Consider the following 16,011-nt stretch of genomic DNA (forward strand, 5'->3'; position numbering starts at 1 on the left):
TACAGCAGGGCAGATCCTGGGTTTCCAAGATAAGGATGAGAATAGGCTGTCCTTCCCAGAGACATCTCCTGTCAGCCCTTGGATTTCCACATCTCTGCAGTTCTCTTGTGAGGCTGAAATGCCAGTTTTCCCTGGGGCTGCAGGCAGGAAAGGAGCAGCAGCCACACAAGGGCTCACACCATGTCTCACACCGAGCATTAGGGCTCGGACACCTGAGTGAACAATTCTGGGGAGGAAACGAGCCAGGCAGGGCTGCTGAGACCAGCACAGCCCACCCCACAACCATCTGAGGCAGCAGCTCATGAGCTTGGGCAATGTGGCCATTCCTGACACGGCAGATTCCTCGTGGCTGTCCCAGAGGTGACAGCATCACTCGGTGTGTGTGTCACAGGAGGAATGAAGGACCTGCTCTCATTGCTCCAAACCTTCCCTCCACACCACATAATGGTCCTGGTTCACCCCAGGCACCTCTGACAAAGCAGTTTACTCACAGATCTGTGACTCTGGGGATCTCAGCACCTTCTTTGACTCCTGCCAGATGGTTTTGCAGTCCTCCTGGAGCTTATAGAACCGCTCCTTTCTCCAGGAGCTTGACTTCACTTTTAGCAGCTGGCTGCCTTTCAGGAGGAACTTCAGGTCCTTGTCATCTTTGAGGCCTGTGGAGAAACAGAAGTGGTAATGTTTTAAGACAGAGCTCAAGAAATGATGCTCAAAGAGTTTTCCCTTCCACAAGAGCAGCCGTCTGAGGAGCAGAGCAGAGGGACCCAGAAATCCTCCACACCACTTCATGATCACAAAGGAGGCTGAAGCCTTTGTGCTTCTCAGATTGAGTCTGAACACTTTGTGTTGTAATTCTCAGGTGTTTTACAAAGGTAAAATACCTCCTTCTCAGCAAATAGTTAGGATGCAAAAAACTACAACAAAACCAACAGCAGAGAATTAAAAGCAGAGAAAGGAAAATTGCATAACTTGTAACTGGAATGCTGTCAGGAACTTTCAAGTGACTTCAAATCTGCAACAAAATTTCCTTTGTGGAAACAGGAATACACAAAGATATCTCTCATCCTCCTCTGGCAAACAGTGCCTTCCCATCCACGTGGGAATTTTGCAGATCAGATGAAGCTTAGGAGAAAGAAGTTTGGTGACAGGCAGCAACAGATCGCTAGGACAGCAGTAAGGAGCAGCCAGGATCTCCTCATTGCTCAACCATCCGAAGGGTCTCTGTCTTTCTTACACTGCAAAGCCAATGCTATGTCAAGTAATAACAACCAAACCTTCTGGCTGTGGAAACTTCGAATTTCACAACTTAACCTGGATTCAGGAAGGCATTTAAGACATCTAGAGAGGAAACAGGCACCTACTGAGACTCTGAAAACAAATTTGGCATTCTACATGGTTTTGAGTGTCTCAGCAGTGCCTGACTTCCACATACCTAAATACCTTGGAGAATCTGTCCCTCAAACCAACCATTAATTACAGATCTGAAGCATGGAGACTGAGAAGGGAGAGAACATGAAACACAAGGAACACATCCTGGGCTTTCTGTAATAGGCACCTTGCAGCTCTGTGACACTGCATGAAAGGCTGGTTCAGAGCTGGTGAAGCAGCATTTAACTCTGCAGTGCTGACCCTGCACATCCCAACTCCCAGGAAACTTTTCTTCCCTTACCTTGGCAGTGCAGGGAGCCCCTTGGCCACCTGCAGCCACCTGACATTAAATCTTCAGGGACATTCCTCAATTTTATACAAACATAATGTGGAGTCTCACAAATAACATTTTTTCACTGCAGTGTCCCCTGTGACATTGGGTTGGTTCTTCTCTGGGAGACACAGCTGCTTTGGATCACTGGCTTTTAAACAAGGCAGGACAAGAAACTACCAGGCATCACTTCAGGCCTGCTTGAAAAACAAAACCCTGAGATCCAAGTGTCCAAATTCCCACTCTCCCGACATTCCATACAGGAAACTGAAGCGCCAGGTGCTGCAAAGCACCAGTGTGGGTCATGGTGGCAGCAGCAAAAACCAGCACTGAGAGTTTGTAACTGGGATACACTGGCCTAAAGAGAGCACTTTAGACTGCCAAAGCCTGAGATTTACATCAGAGATAAATAGTAGGGGTGTCCAGTGTGCACTTTGTGAGCAGCTCACACCATTTATTGGTTTTACAGAGCTCAAGGAACATGCCCAGAGCTGAGCCAGGCTGAAACATCAAGACTTGAAAGCATCAGAGTAGAAACTGGAGATCCTGCAAAGGTGCCTTTGGCCTCTTTCTCTCCTCAAAGTAAAAGTAGGTATTTCATTAATTGTCTTCCTTGCTACAGCACTGCTTGGCTCCCAGCTCATGAGTGGTCTGGAGGTTCCTAGGAGGGGAATTTGAATGCTTCCCCCATAGAAAGCCTCATAAAAAAAAAGGAGAGAAGAAAAAAATCTGTCTCCTGGAAAGCACGGAAGGGCATGAGTGGTCTGGAGGTTCCTAGGAGGGGAATTTGAATGCTTCCCTCATAGAAAACCTCAGGGGAAAAAAAAAAAAAAAAAAAGGAGAGAAGAAAAAAATCTGTCTCCTGGAAAGCACAGAAGGGTGATGGGTGATGACAAGGTGAGGACAGCTATGGGACCTGGGACAGCATTGCCAGGGGTTGATGAGAGGCCAGATCATCTGGAGGAAGGACACACACCACAACAGCTCCACAGGTTCTTGCTCTCCTGAGCTGGCTTAGAGCTCTGCTCTATGGCACAGATCCTCCAAGTGCACAGCCTGCAGCCTCATTAACATCCCTGGGGCTCCCCTCGAGGTTCCTGGAGAGGAAACCAACTTCTCCCTTCTCCCTATTCACCCACATTCCTATCCTGGCTCCCAGCTCAATTCCTTTTTTTTCTTCAGATCCCAACCACTCTCAATCACTACAGGACTTGGAGGAGGACAAGTCGTCCTGGGGTGGGTGACATGACAAGGAGAGCAGGAAACCCAACAAATCCTTTGGATGCCAATGTCTGTAAGTGTGGAATGAGAAATCCATTTTACCAGGGCATGTTTTGTTCCACAGCCCCTGCATGCAGCATCTGTTACGTGTCCTGCTGCCAGGACATCCCAAAGAGCTGCACCAATGTACTAAAGACAAATCTGGGTGGGCACAGGTGGTGGCCAAGGGCAGATTCCTCTCCTCAAGGCTTGAACCACAGAGTTCAGCCACAAGCTGGAGCTCAGAGCCCTTCATCCTGTCCAGCAGCACAGCCCAGTCAGTGTAACAGCGTGGTCAAAACTCCCCTTCTTCCTCCCCAGAGCTTCAGGCTCTGCCTCCTCTGCCCAAGCAAGCACTGGCACAGACTCTTTCCTTGAGTGAGTCACTTAACTTCTGTGTTCCTACCTGCTTTTTGTTAGGCCATAGTGCAGTGTAAGACACTCTGATCTGCTGATACAAGAACCACAAACACACCCCTGATGTGTCAGTGAGGCATTACTCTCAGCTGGTTATTTGAACTGCTTTCCAGTAAAAAAAAAAAACAAAAACAAAAAAACCCCAAAAAACAACCCCAAACCCCCCCCCAAAAAAAACCAACAAAAACCAAAACAAACAAAAACAACAACAACAACAAAAAAATACAAAACCAAACCAAACCACACAAACAAAAAAAACCCACAATTTTTCCCACCAGAAACCTGAAGATTTCTTCCTAACAACCCCATGGGGAGTCATGGAATGGTTTAGGTTGGAAGGAGCCTTACAGGTCATCCTATTCCACCTCCCTGCCATGGACAGGGACACTTCCACTAGACCAGATTGTTCAGACTGAAGCTGAGGTTTGTGGTCCAGAGCTCCATCTCACAGCAGTGAAAACAAGAATCACACATATTGTACACATACACCATGTAAAATTTAAAAATCACTGTGCAACAGGACAAGGATATTGATTCCCAACTATATAACAACATTTAGCATGAGAAGCAAAATCACTTCACTGAAGGAGATGTGTAAATCCTGCCTGAAGCATGTCCAAGACTGTGTCTTGCTTAGCATCCTCTGTAAAATACCAAATACACACTTAGCATGCAAAATTCCAGAGTTCCTTTTAAGGGTCAGGACCTCCCTACTTGCAAAACATCAATCACACACTTTCTGAAGAGAATATATTCAGCACACAGTGATGTTCAGAGTGAAAATCATGTTTGGCCAAGGCAGGAGTGCCTTGAGCACACACAGCACCACAATAACCACCGTGTTAATACACTGCACTAGGAAGCTTCAAACCCTGAGCCATCAGAAATGTTAACCTTTGCCTTATCTAGCTCAGGTTTCCAGCAAGCAGGAAGCCCAATAAAACGATAGCTGTCACGGTAGGAGCCGGCTTTGAGTTCACTGAGGAGCTCCTTAGGATGGCAGTGATAATCTGTATTGTTGCAGTGTTCTCACAAATGTGCTGATCTGATAGAACTTAATTACAGTCGCTATAAAACAAGTCTCCTCCCGCCCGCTTTCCCCCTTCCACCTGCTTACAGACCAGGTTTAACTCAGGTTTGCTGGTTTAAAAGGGCAAAAAGCCTTTCAGGTAAAGGAACTCGGGTGAGTAAATGGCTATTTCCCACTTCCATCCACCCTGTGAGTCCACAGGAATCAAAGAACTTGCATCCACTGGGGCTGTGCCTCCAGAGAGCAGGAACCAGCCATGAGTTCACAGCCAGGCACACAAGTTATGAAACTCCCCGGGTTTCCTCTTTCATCGGCAGCCTCTGCGTGGTTCCCTGGGCTCTCACAGCAACAGGCAGCACACCACCTAAAACTGGCCAGGAGAATGGCACCCCAAACACCCTCAATCAGAGGCAGGGCAGAAACCCAGCAACAGCTTTGGGTACCGAGCCTTTGCCCACACTCTGATGCCTCCAACGAGGCTGCTCACACATCTGGCGTGTGGTTACAAGCAAAGGAAACCTTGGGAATTTAAAAATAACGCTGGAGCTTAGGGCGGAGCGCTGCCTCCGCGCAGGGAAAAGAGAAGGGAAGCGGCTGCCGGGTGTGCCCAAGCTGTCCCTTACCCAGCCTGATGCCATTCAGCGCGGCCACTCTGCGGCTCTGCTCCAGCAGGATGTTTTCCTGGGACACGGTGCGCTTGGGCTGCCTTCGGATGCACTGCATGATCCAGCGCGGGGCTCGGGGAGAGGCGGCGGCCGTCGGGAGGGCTGGGGGGCCGTGCCACCCCTGCAGGGATCCCTGCTCATCCAGGAGCTCCGGCGGTGTCACACGGGGCTCCAAGGAGCGGGCAGCGGGACAGCGGCAGCGCGGCAGGGCAGGGGAGGGCAGAGTCCGGCTGGGGGTGGGACCGCGGCAAGTCTCTCCTCCTGCTTCACACGCGGGATGCAAAATCAAACCGAGCAGCCTGCCCAGGTAGAAGGAACAAGTTTTCCGCCAGCGGGATTTTACGCATCGTTTCCAGAGGCTGGAGGAGTCGCAGATATTGTTTGTGGGTCTTAATCGCTGCCTTTGGGCTCGTCAGCTCGTCCTGCCCACGAGCGAGCCGGCTCCACCCTTTCTCTTCTGAGCGGAGCTGCTCCCGCTGACCGCCGCCGAGCACGGTGCCTAAAACACCTCCCGCCAGGGCAGATGTGACCCAAAAGATGCTCGGAAACTGAGTTTTAATCCTCTTCCTTTTCCACCAACGGAAGAGTGTTTTCCTAAGAGTGCGGAGAGTGCCTTCTCTGCCACCGATTTCCTGTGTGACTTGGGTGAGTCACTGACCCCACATTTCTGCATAGCTTTGGGTTTATTCTTGTAATTCAGATTTACCCTGCACTCCGGTATAGGAAAAAGCCTCCTCAGAGATTTAACAAGTCACTGATTACACAGAATCACGGAATAATTCATGTTGGAATGAACCTCTGGGGCTCTCTTGTTCAATCACCCATTCAAAGAAGAGTCACCTTCAAAGGTAGATCTGGTTGCTTGCAGCCTTGTCCAGGTGAGTTTGGATATCTCTAGGGACAGAGACTCCAAAACCAGTTTGGATGCCCATACAAGAGCTCAGATGTTCTCAAAAGAATGTTTATGTTATGATCAGTATAAATTTCCTTTGCTGTAACTCACAACCATTCCCCATTGTCCTGGCAATGGCTGGGACTACAATCCATCACTTACCTGGCCAGGTCCTTTTCTGAAGGGAAAAACAGAAGCTATACATGCACACACTTTGTCACAGACTATTTTTGTTTGTTTGTTTGTTTTTGTTTGTTTTTTTCCCTCATTGCCTTTGCAAGCTGCTGCTGTAAGGGTGAAGGTACTTCAGGGACATGGGTCAAACAGGGGTGAATGTCCCTTACTGCAGAATCAGCATATACCCAAGAAACTCGATATCAAACCACACAGTTTTAACCACTGTTTTCAAGTTAAATGAAGGCTCTCCATCACCAGACCCTCATCATAGTCAATACAGATTTTATAAACATTATTTCTGCTTCTGGTGCCTGCCAACCCAGACATCTTCCCCTCCTTTCTCAGCAGTTTGAAGGAAGCCCTACCAGCCCCCACAGGGAAGCACAGAGCACTGGGTTGTTTGACCAGCACAAGAACAGGGTCAGAGTCATTAATCACTGCCATACACCACAGGTGAGAAACCCTCTGGGGACAAGACAGAGCCATTGCATGGCCTTGAACAGCAGCACACCTAATAACTCTTTATTTACACACAGCCATTGCAGATCACAGACAGCAAAGGAGAATAAAGGCAATTTCTGGGTGGGACATTGATGAACATGTTAGCCAGATTATCAGTTTGTTTAGGGAAACACCTTCAGCCTTTCTGGGCCTCCTGCACAGACAGTGGCTGGATGTCAGAGCTGTAATCTCCATAGCACTCCCCTGGGAGCTGGGGGCTTTGTTTTTGTCCTGGCAAGGAGGTGAGCACCATGATGTAATGGCTAGATGATATTTATTAGCTATCAGTCTCTGAGCACTTCTCATATTTCACATTGTGCACATTGGAGAGGACTGATCTAATTAAAGGAGTGGGGAAGTCTCCTGTAATTGCCTTAGCAAAACAATTTGCTTCTATGCACCAGCTCTCCTGTCCAGCAGCAACCAGCATCCCATAGGGATTGATCTGGGAACACACAGAGGCCCTGTGCTTCACTTTCTCATTAATTCCTAATTGCAGTGCCAGTCACAGCTCTGCATAAAGCTTTCCATGCCCTTGGAGAGCATTTTACTCTACTTAGCCCTGAAGTTTGCTCACACACTAAGCACAGGGTCAGCATGCCATGAGTTTGGCTACCTCTCCAGAACAGCAATGTGCAAGTTCTGCTGTTGTGAAGGCTTCAGAGATGTAAAGCAGTTCAAAACAGTTTGCTTTTTAAATGAAGATGAGATAAATCAGGACAGAAATTCCCTCCTAACTGAGCTGGATTTATTGTGGTCTTGAGATAATTTAAAGACTATGTCACAAGTCACAGAAGAAGCCTGATGGGTAAGGGTGACATGGGTATTGATGTTACATGATGCTGCTGTCACACTCCAGCATGGGAGGAAGTGATTCCTGCAAATGGCTCGTGGAGAAATTCTTCAAGCCTTATTCACTGCAGGTAACTGCACCTCAGTGGGTCGTGCAATTTTACCCATGTGACCAATCCCAATTAAATAAATGGCCCTGGTCACATGAGTGAAGTTATCCACGTCCCCATGCCCAGGATTTGCTGTGCTCATCACCCTATCGATTCCAGCTGGATTACTCACAGAGCAAATGGAAATCAATGGGAATGAGGATGCCAGAACATGGTCCCAAAGTTAGCAAAGTGCTTGAATATCCAGGAAACAGGCACTTGCAGATGGAGTGGCTGCAGTGTCTGGTAGGAAATGGGCTATGTGAGAACACTACAGTCCACAGGCTGCTCTTCAGATGATTTTCCAAAATTAATTAATCTCCATCACATCCTTTCACATGGGAGCTAAGGAAAGGAATTATCACTTCACACTGGGAGTAGCAGGTTGGCTTTTGAGTTCTTTATTAGGGCTACACTTGTTCTCCCACCACCATCATATTTAGGTAACACTAGAAGGAGTGCAACCCTAATTCTGGTCACAGTCTCTTTAGAGCACATTGACAAAAATAACATGACAAAACTCAGATGCTGATTTCCCCAGATTTGTAATATTTAGGAGCAGAATAAAAATACCTGTGCTGGTGATGACCTCACCACTTCCCCATCACATCATGCACATGATACACATTAGAACTAGTAATGCCTATGGAACTACATATATGTAATAAAATAAATAATAAATGTCTTGTTCAGGGCAGATTTTTCCCCTAAAGAGGACAAAGGTTGTGTCTTGCCCTGTATTTGTTACCAAGAAGAAAAAAACCAGGTCTATTTTACTTTATGCCATTCTTCTTACTAAAGAATGTGACAGAAAGGTGCCTTCCACCTCTGCATGGTCCCACCTGCCCTGTCCTTCCCTCTGGAGTCTGTTCCTCACTTCATCCATGCCCTGCCATATTACACCTGCAGAAACCCTTTTTTTCTCCTTCTTTGCTACTCCAAGACACCACTCACTGCTCTCAGCTTTTTCTCCCCAGTGACACCTCACATCCTCTGAGAACCCAGCCTTGCTGTTGGCACAGCTTCTCACCTCCAGCAAAAAATGCCTGTGGATCCTCTACACCAGCATTTCATTCTTGCTCCCTGTGGGGAAGTGGGGATCAGGGAGTGTGTGCTGAGTCCAGATGCATGGGTGCATCCCTGGCCAAGGCTGCTGCTGCTCGTTCCCAGTGGGTGCCTCCTCAGAGCATGTGGTATGTACCAAGTTCCACCTTGTGGTCACACTGAGAACGGGCTTCTCCAGCAGCAAACCTTCCTTTGGCTTTTCTAGCCCTCTCCCTTCTCAGAGTGCTTGAGAGGTGCAGCTGAGCTGGGGCAGAAATCATATACATTAAACCTTAAAGATTCATACAGGAGGAGTTTTCCAAGTCTCATTGTTCTCTAGATCACTGCCTAAAGCCTCTCCCTGCCTGCACACTGGAGGAGCTGTGTGATGGGATCAGCACTGCCCAGCATTTCTCAGCCTCACTTTCTCTCTGTATCCTTTGCCTGTCTCACCTTGTCTGAATGGTCTCTGGGAATGGTCTCATGTCCCTCTTCCAGCTCTGACAAGTCCGTGCATCCCATCTTTCCCCAAAACAGGCTGTTTATATCCAGAGTGCCCACTGGGAAGGGCTGCAGGCCCATCACCCAGGCCATGCCATCTGCCAGCTTGCTGTGGATCAAAACCAGGCTGGGGAATGTGCTGAGCCCTGGCCCTGCTTGGTGTAAACGAAGCCAGGCTGCCAGCTCAGACATTTCACAGACAGACAAATCATGACCTTTATTTGTGAAAACCTTCATACATCTTCCTGCCAGTCCAGGTCCCTCCCAGGGAGCTTGGATCAGTGCAGGGAACAGGCTGTGACCCATCAAAAGCTACTGCCCTGAGCTCTTGATGAAATCCAGGTAAAACAAAACATCCAGCTAAAGTTCACCGTGCTTGGAAACCAAAACCAGACTGAAGGTTTGGTTTGCTGCTTCCACTGGTTCCTTCATCTCAGTGCACATAGGGATTTGGCTGCAAAGAAAGTGTAAAAAAAATACTGGCTTGTAATAAATTACAGATTTTTCCAGTAGCTGGTGTGGAAAGAAAGTAATTGAAAATAAGGATATCAACTTGATGGATAGGACCAGGATCAGCAGCCAGAAGCACTTGAGCAGCTCAACTGCCCAACTCCCAAGTCATGTTTCTGGGAACATGCAGATGAAGATGTTCTCTTCATAAACCCAAAGTCAGTTGTAGGTGGGTCCCAGCCTCATTTTTTAAAGGCCACTTAAAAGCTTTTCTCAACATTTTCTTCAGGAGCTGAAATTTATTTCATAGACAAAACGTAGGTCATTCTCAACATTCTGTAGCAGGGCAAAATTTGTGCAATAATTAAATTGCACAACTGAATTATGCAAAACTAGGGAATTCAATTTTTTTTTTTCCTAAGGGATTTTTCTGGAATTTCTGTAACTCTAGCCAAAACCAGCCATTGAGACGTGTTGTGTGGGCTTTAAAAGGTACCATGGTACAGGGCTTTAAAAGGTACCATGTGAGGCAAAGCCTGAAGTGTGAGAATTTCCCCACACACAGTGTTTAGGCTGGCTCATTTAAGGTGTAAAAGTATTTCAGTTTAGAAGAAACTGTGTCAAAATCTTCTCTGCCTGCACAAAGGAAAAAAGAAACCTCTGTGTCTGACCAAGGTCTACAGCCTTCTGGTCTGGTGGCTTGGCTGAGTGAGGACTGAGCCCTTCCACCCACGGGAAGGACCTCAGAGACACATGGCTGAGGGTCAGTCTGCAGGATTTAATTATCTGCAGTGCCAGCAAGGGGCCAGGAGAAGACAGGATACAATCCTCCTGCCTAAATCCCTGTAAGGCTGAAATTTCTCAGAGATGCTGGTGCTCACCCAGCTGAATCCCACCCTGTGTGATCAAATCACCAAGTGTTTATCTGCAGCTTTCCTTCCAAAATACCTTTTTTTAATTGATGTCCCTATAGAGGAAACTCTATTTTGCTCCCAAATTATTGATAACTTTGGCTCCAAGTGCCTATCCAGGCAGCTGAATTTCCATTCCTACACAAACAATCTCTTCCCCACACACCTCTCCCTCTTGCTTTTCCCTGTAGTTGGCTGAATCCTTTCATCTCTGTACCTGCAGGACTTTTCCAAGTGACTGCATTTCCCTCTTCTTTCTTTCTCATTTCCCCATTAAAATCTGGTTTTCCTCAAGCATCCTCTGGCCCCATCTTCGCTACTTTTGGTCCTGATGGGGTTTTACACACTGGCAACAATCTCAAAACCTACTCTAGGCTTTAGTTTTACTAAAATACATTGCTCAGATGGAAAATTTAGCAGTTTTTGTGTCAAAATAAAAATGACCCAAAATGAATTTTACTTTTCCTGTCTGAAAAAGGGATGTGTTGACTGTTCAATGTGGTGGGATGTGTCAGTATCCCAAATTCCCCTGGACTATGGGGAACTATGGCTCACAAAACTCCCACGTGGTGGATCAAGCACAACCTGCATCAAAGGTGTGTGCTGGGAACATTTTGTTGCTAGGAAAGGAGATCAAAGTCACCAGCTGCTCCAGAGCAGATCCCAGCTGATCCAAGCTGCATCACCTCCTAGCTGGAGGTGCAGAAGGAGCCTCCTCAGTGCTCCCAGCTCACAAGGGCAGGTGGAGATGATTCATTTGGAAATTTCAATAGAGATGTTAATCCTGAGGACTTTCTGGCAGAGCAAACAAGGAAATGGCCTGTCTTGTAGGATTTTACAAGCTGATTCTCCCCTTGGACTGTGGCAGAGGGCATTCCCTTTACAATGTACACAGTGTCTTGGGTGAAAAGTCAGTGTATAAGAATAAATCAGAGCACAAATTAGCTATTCTACAATCTATGAGCACAAGGGCTCCCAGTTCTGAAACAAACCAACTTCATGAGGCAAGAGAAAGAGTATTAATAGCCCACATTAATTCTGACATAGTAAATACAGCTGTTGTTGTATGTATTTTGGGAGAAAAAAAAAAAAAGAAAAAAAAAAGAGAGAACCTGAAAGAAAGAAGCTGAGTTTCAACACAGAGCCAGGGACAAAGCATATCCACAACTCACAGTATCAGAAATTTCTGACAAACTACATAGCAAAATCTAATCCTGCTAAGAAGTCCACATGTGAACAACTCCTCTTATTTAAGTAGTCTGGCATTTGGAGTGACCCTGGCATTTGTGTGTGTGTGTGTGTTATGTGTCAAGGAATTTCAGTAAATACTTTTTTAAATTCTTGGCTCATTCAACATTTGTGTATTTTTCTGCTTCAGACAAAATAATAGATTACCAGCCACTGAATTTTTCTTGGTTCCTAAACCCAGAGGACTAAATAATATTCACTGAAAAATAACCCACAGGCCAAAATGGGAAATGTTTTAACAGTTCCAGATGTGTTTCTTAGCTTTCTTTCCCCAGTGGCTGTATAATGAATGAAATACCTAAAAAAAAGTACAACATTAACCTCTGGTTCACCCTCCTGTGAGACTTCTACCATCTGGGAAAATCAGAGTGAAGATTTCATCAGCCTGGGGGAATATTTTCACATTTCTGCTGGTAAAACTAAAATGATTATCACTTATTGCTCTATCAGTTTATTTTTGTTTATAGCTTATCTGTAGTAAGAAAGCACTCGTCTCATGAAATAAAAGAAATATTGGAGGCTTCTCCCATTTCTTAGGGATTAAAATATTCCATTTCAACCTGTAGCTGTCACAGCCCTGAGTTGTTTCTGCTACTCAGAGTAAGTAAAATACAATGAAGTGGTAACAAAGTAATACATAGAGTCAGGTGAGGAAATAAGGGGGGATATTTTATTACCCTGTCTATCGGACAAGCCTCCCAGGCTTGGCACCAACACAACCTTCCTAAATCTCACTCGCTGCAAGGGCAGAGAGTAAAATATTCCATTTCAACCTGTAGCTGTCACAGCCCTGAGTTGTTTCTGCTACTCAGAGTAAGTAAAATACAATGAAGTGGTAACAAAGTAATACATAGAGTCAGGTGAAGAAATAAGGGGGGATATTTTATTACCCTATCGGACAAGCCTCCCAGGCTTGGCACCAACACAACCTTCCTAAATCTCACTCGCTGCAAGGGCAGAGGCAGAGAAAACTTCTTTTTTTAGAAACATTACTTATTTTGTACTTAATATCTGCAGTGTCTCGGGACAGCCCCTGAGCCCAGATGTTTATCCAGGCTGTGCTGGCTCCACCGGCGCCCACAGAGGTTATCCAGCAGAGCACCCATCCCGCTCTCCGTTTCCCATAAAGGGGAGGAGATCTGGATCCACTTTTCTGAACTTGCAGATGCTTCCCCAGCCAAGGCAACCCTTCCTACCAACACAGAAAAAATCCGCCACCTCTCTCTGCGACAGCGCTGAAATGCCCCATTACATCCGAACGAGAGAATGGGGAAGTGGAGAAGAGAGGAGGAAAAAATAAAGCTCTTGGACAAGATAAGAGAGCCGAAACACAAGAACACTTCCCCAGACTTACTGTTGCAGGCGAGGAACGTGCCATTGGATGCCATGGCTGCAGCAGCAGCAGCAGCGGGGCTCCGGCGAGCAGCCGTGCCCAGAACTTAGCGCTGCTGCGGGGCCAGAGCCGCCTGGCTCCCGCTGCTCCTCGCTCCAGCGATCCCCGACAGGGGAGGCAGCTCCCTCCGCAGGGGCTGCTCCGTGCCCTGGGCTGGAATTGCGTCCTGGCTGTGACTCCTCATTTATCTCTCCCGCAGCCGCACGCCGCTGCCTGCCCGGCGCAGCGACCGCGGCCAAGCGCCGCTCGGGCTCTGGCTCCTCCCTGCTCGCTTTTGGCGTCTTCGCCGCTGGCCCGGCCTCCTCCTGCCCCTGGAGCTTCCCAGCGATGCTTCCTTTCTGTGGTTGCCACATTTTCCTGCTCTGAATCCATCCTCGGTGGTCCGCAAGTCAAGGAAAGGGTCTTAAGCAGATGCCACAGGTTAGAGTTTAGGGCTAACGAGCTTTTAGATGCTGGCGGAGGCATCATTCTTTCCACAAGTTAAAAAAAACCAAAACCCAGTCAGAACTTGCCAGTGTAGAAATAGAAACTGTAACCACAAACGCTCACAAAGGCATGAGCTTAGGGCAGAAAAAAAAAGTTGAGCTTTGCATTTGAGACAGCGAGACAGAAAAAACTGCACTGTCCTGAGGCTTTTAGTGAGTGGAACTGATTTCTTCCACTCTGTTCCCTCCTCCTGAATTAGGTATCTTTGAAGGGTAGAGAGATGGTGATGGCAAACAGGTAAAGGAAGCCAGTGTGGGAAAATAAAGTTTCCCTCTACTTGAATGTTTTTAGTAACAGGTTTGTTATTGTTTATGTATGTTTCTGGTTATTTAGGTTATCCTGATGCAAACACTTGATGGAGTTATTGGCAGATTCAAAGCCCTCTCTCCTCAGCAGCTCCACTGAAAGAAGAGAGAAGTCTCTTCCTGATGGTGACAGATCTAGAAAACATGTGTTGAAAAATACTTTGGACAGTTTGTCCCTCCCTGCCAGGAACTGGGCTGCTCCTCTGAGAGACCAGACCTTGCTCTCAGAGAGTTTTACAGTCCACAAATACAAGGCTGCTGCCACCACCCAAGGAAAACAGCCCTAATATAGCAAAACTCCTCATGCTAGGACAAAACTAACAAAGCCAAACAAGTGAGCAATAAAAGAGCAGAGATTTCACCCCATGACTCCTCCCAAGTCCACTCTTCTACCTCCCAGTCACCAGCTTGGCATGGGGAGGGCTCATCTCCTGCTGGACACTTTCCAAAGGACCTAGGAAGGAACATTCCTTTTTCAAACCCGCAGACATTGATGCAGATGGGGCAAACTGGCAGCTGCTGGCAAGCAGGACCAGGAGATTCCTGGGACAGCCCTAAAAGCTTCAAGGTAGAGGGATTTTGGGAGGACTCTTCACAACCTGTCACCCTTTCAGCTGATGGGGAAGAGTACTGGAGGGAGTGTACAGGAAAGCTGCTGGAGGAGCCAGCCAGACTGGAAACTCCAGTAAGGCTGAGGTGGTGAGGACATGATGGTTTTCACAAGAGAGGAAAAGGAGAGAAGGGCAGTTTGAAAGTGGTGAAACAAAAGGCTTTGTACTAACTCCTTCCCTGTTCTCTTTGTCACACCCCATTGTGCCCTCACACTGCCTGGCACAAGTCCTCACTTAGAGCTGGACTGGTCAGGGTCCCTGTGCCCTCTGTCGCAAAGGGGACAGTGTAAGAGAGCTCCATCACTCACAGAAATGACATGGAGCACCCTGTGGTCAGAACCTCTTCCCAGAACCCCATTGTGCCCTCACACTGCCTGGCACAAGTCCTCACTTAGAGCTGGACTGGTCAGGGTCCCTGTGCCCTCTGTGGCAAAGGGGACAGCGTAAGAGAGCTCCATCACTCCCAGAAATGATGGAGCTCCTTGTGGTCAGAACCTCTTCCCAGCAGCATGGGGTACAATGGCACCATGACTCTGCTGTGAACACAGCCATCCTCACCTCAGGCTGGACAGGGCTTCACCAGGAAAACACAACTGAGCTTCTCTGCCATCATCCTTTGAGTCTTGAAGATCATCCCCTGCATTTGCCCCTTCATGAGAGCTCACTGTATCTCCCTGTGCTACCTTCTTGCCACACTGCCTTTTCCACCATCATAGCTGAAGTAGAAGCTGGAGCCATAGAATCACTAAGGGTGGAAAAGACCTCCCAAGGACACCAAGTCCAACATTAACCCAGTACCAGCATGCTCTTATCCCCAGGTGCCACGTTCAAATGGTGCCTGTCAGGAGGTCTCACAAAACTTTCCTCTACTTTTCACTTTTTGCAATCCCATTTACTCTCCCTGCTTCTGTGCACATCCAGAAGCATCACCACTTAGGCTGCTCAGAGCACCTGGGGATCTTTCTGCCACCCTAAGCTAAGTCATCACCTTTTCTAAATTCTGAATGGGCTTGACATGTGAGTGTGCTCAGAGCAAGCCAGGCAGTAACAGACAGTCTTGCACTTCTTGCATTCATCAGAAAATCCAGCAGTCCCCATCAGAGCGCTGATATGCTGCAGCAGACACTCAGAACTGGAGATCCCACAGCACATCAGTTTTGTTTCAGAAGGCTGCAGTCCTTTGAGTTGTATTTCTGCCTGTGCTTGAATTCCCTTTCCTTTGCATTGCTAAGAACAGTATACAGAATAACAACGAAACCAAAGCTGCCTGTGCTTGAATTCCCTTTCCTTTGCATTGCTAAGAACAGTATACATCCAGAATAACAACAAAACCAAAAGGATGTGAGCTTCTGTGAGCTGCAGAAATCCTACTAATAAAAAATATTCTAAGAATAATAGAGCAATTTAAGAATGTCATGTGAATATGCATTTTTTATTGTCCACACCATCACTACTGTGCTCATAGTGAAGCAAAGTCAAG

The 16,011-nt window shown here is 47.2% G+C and overlaps 1 protein-coding gene across 2 annotated transcripts in view; it reads right to left on the bottom strand.

Annotated features, from left to right (window-relative positions):
- The window catches only part of PLCD1 (phospholipase C delta 1), a 52,548-nt gene extending 39,159 nt beyond the window's left edge, over positions 1-13,389 (bottom strand). The window contains exons 1-2 of one of the 2 annotated variants that reach the window (XM_039726529.1): positions 13,091-13,389; positions 492-656 (exon numbers count right to left, since the gene is read on the bottom strand). In XM_039726529.1, the coding sequence (XP_039582463.1) occupies positions 492-656; positions 13,091-13,124 (199 nt within the window). In that variant the 5' untranslated portion in view covers positions 13,125-13,389. Of the gene's footprint in view, positions 1-491; positions 657-5,029; positions 5,571-13,090 lie in introns of those variants that run through there. The other variant, XM_039726528.1, reaches the window with a different exon arrangement.
- Between the last annotated feature and the right edge of the window lie 2,622 nt (positions 13,390-16,011).

The sequence above is a fragment of the Passer montanus genome, unplaced genomic scaffold (genome assembly GCF_014805655.1).
Source record: "Passer montanus isolate IOZ18808 unplaced genomic scaffold, ASM1480565v1 scaffold59, whole genome shotgun sequence".
NCBI lineage: Eukaryota > Metazoa > Chordata > Aves > Passeriformes > Passeridae > Passer > Passer montanus.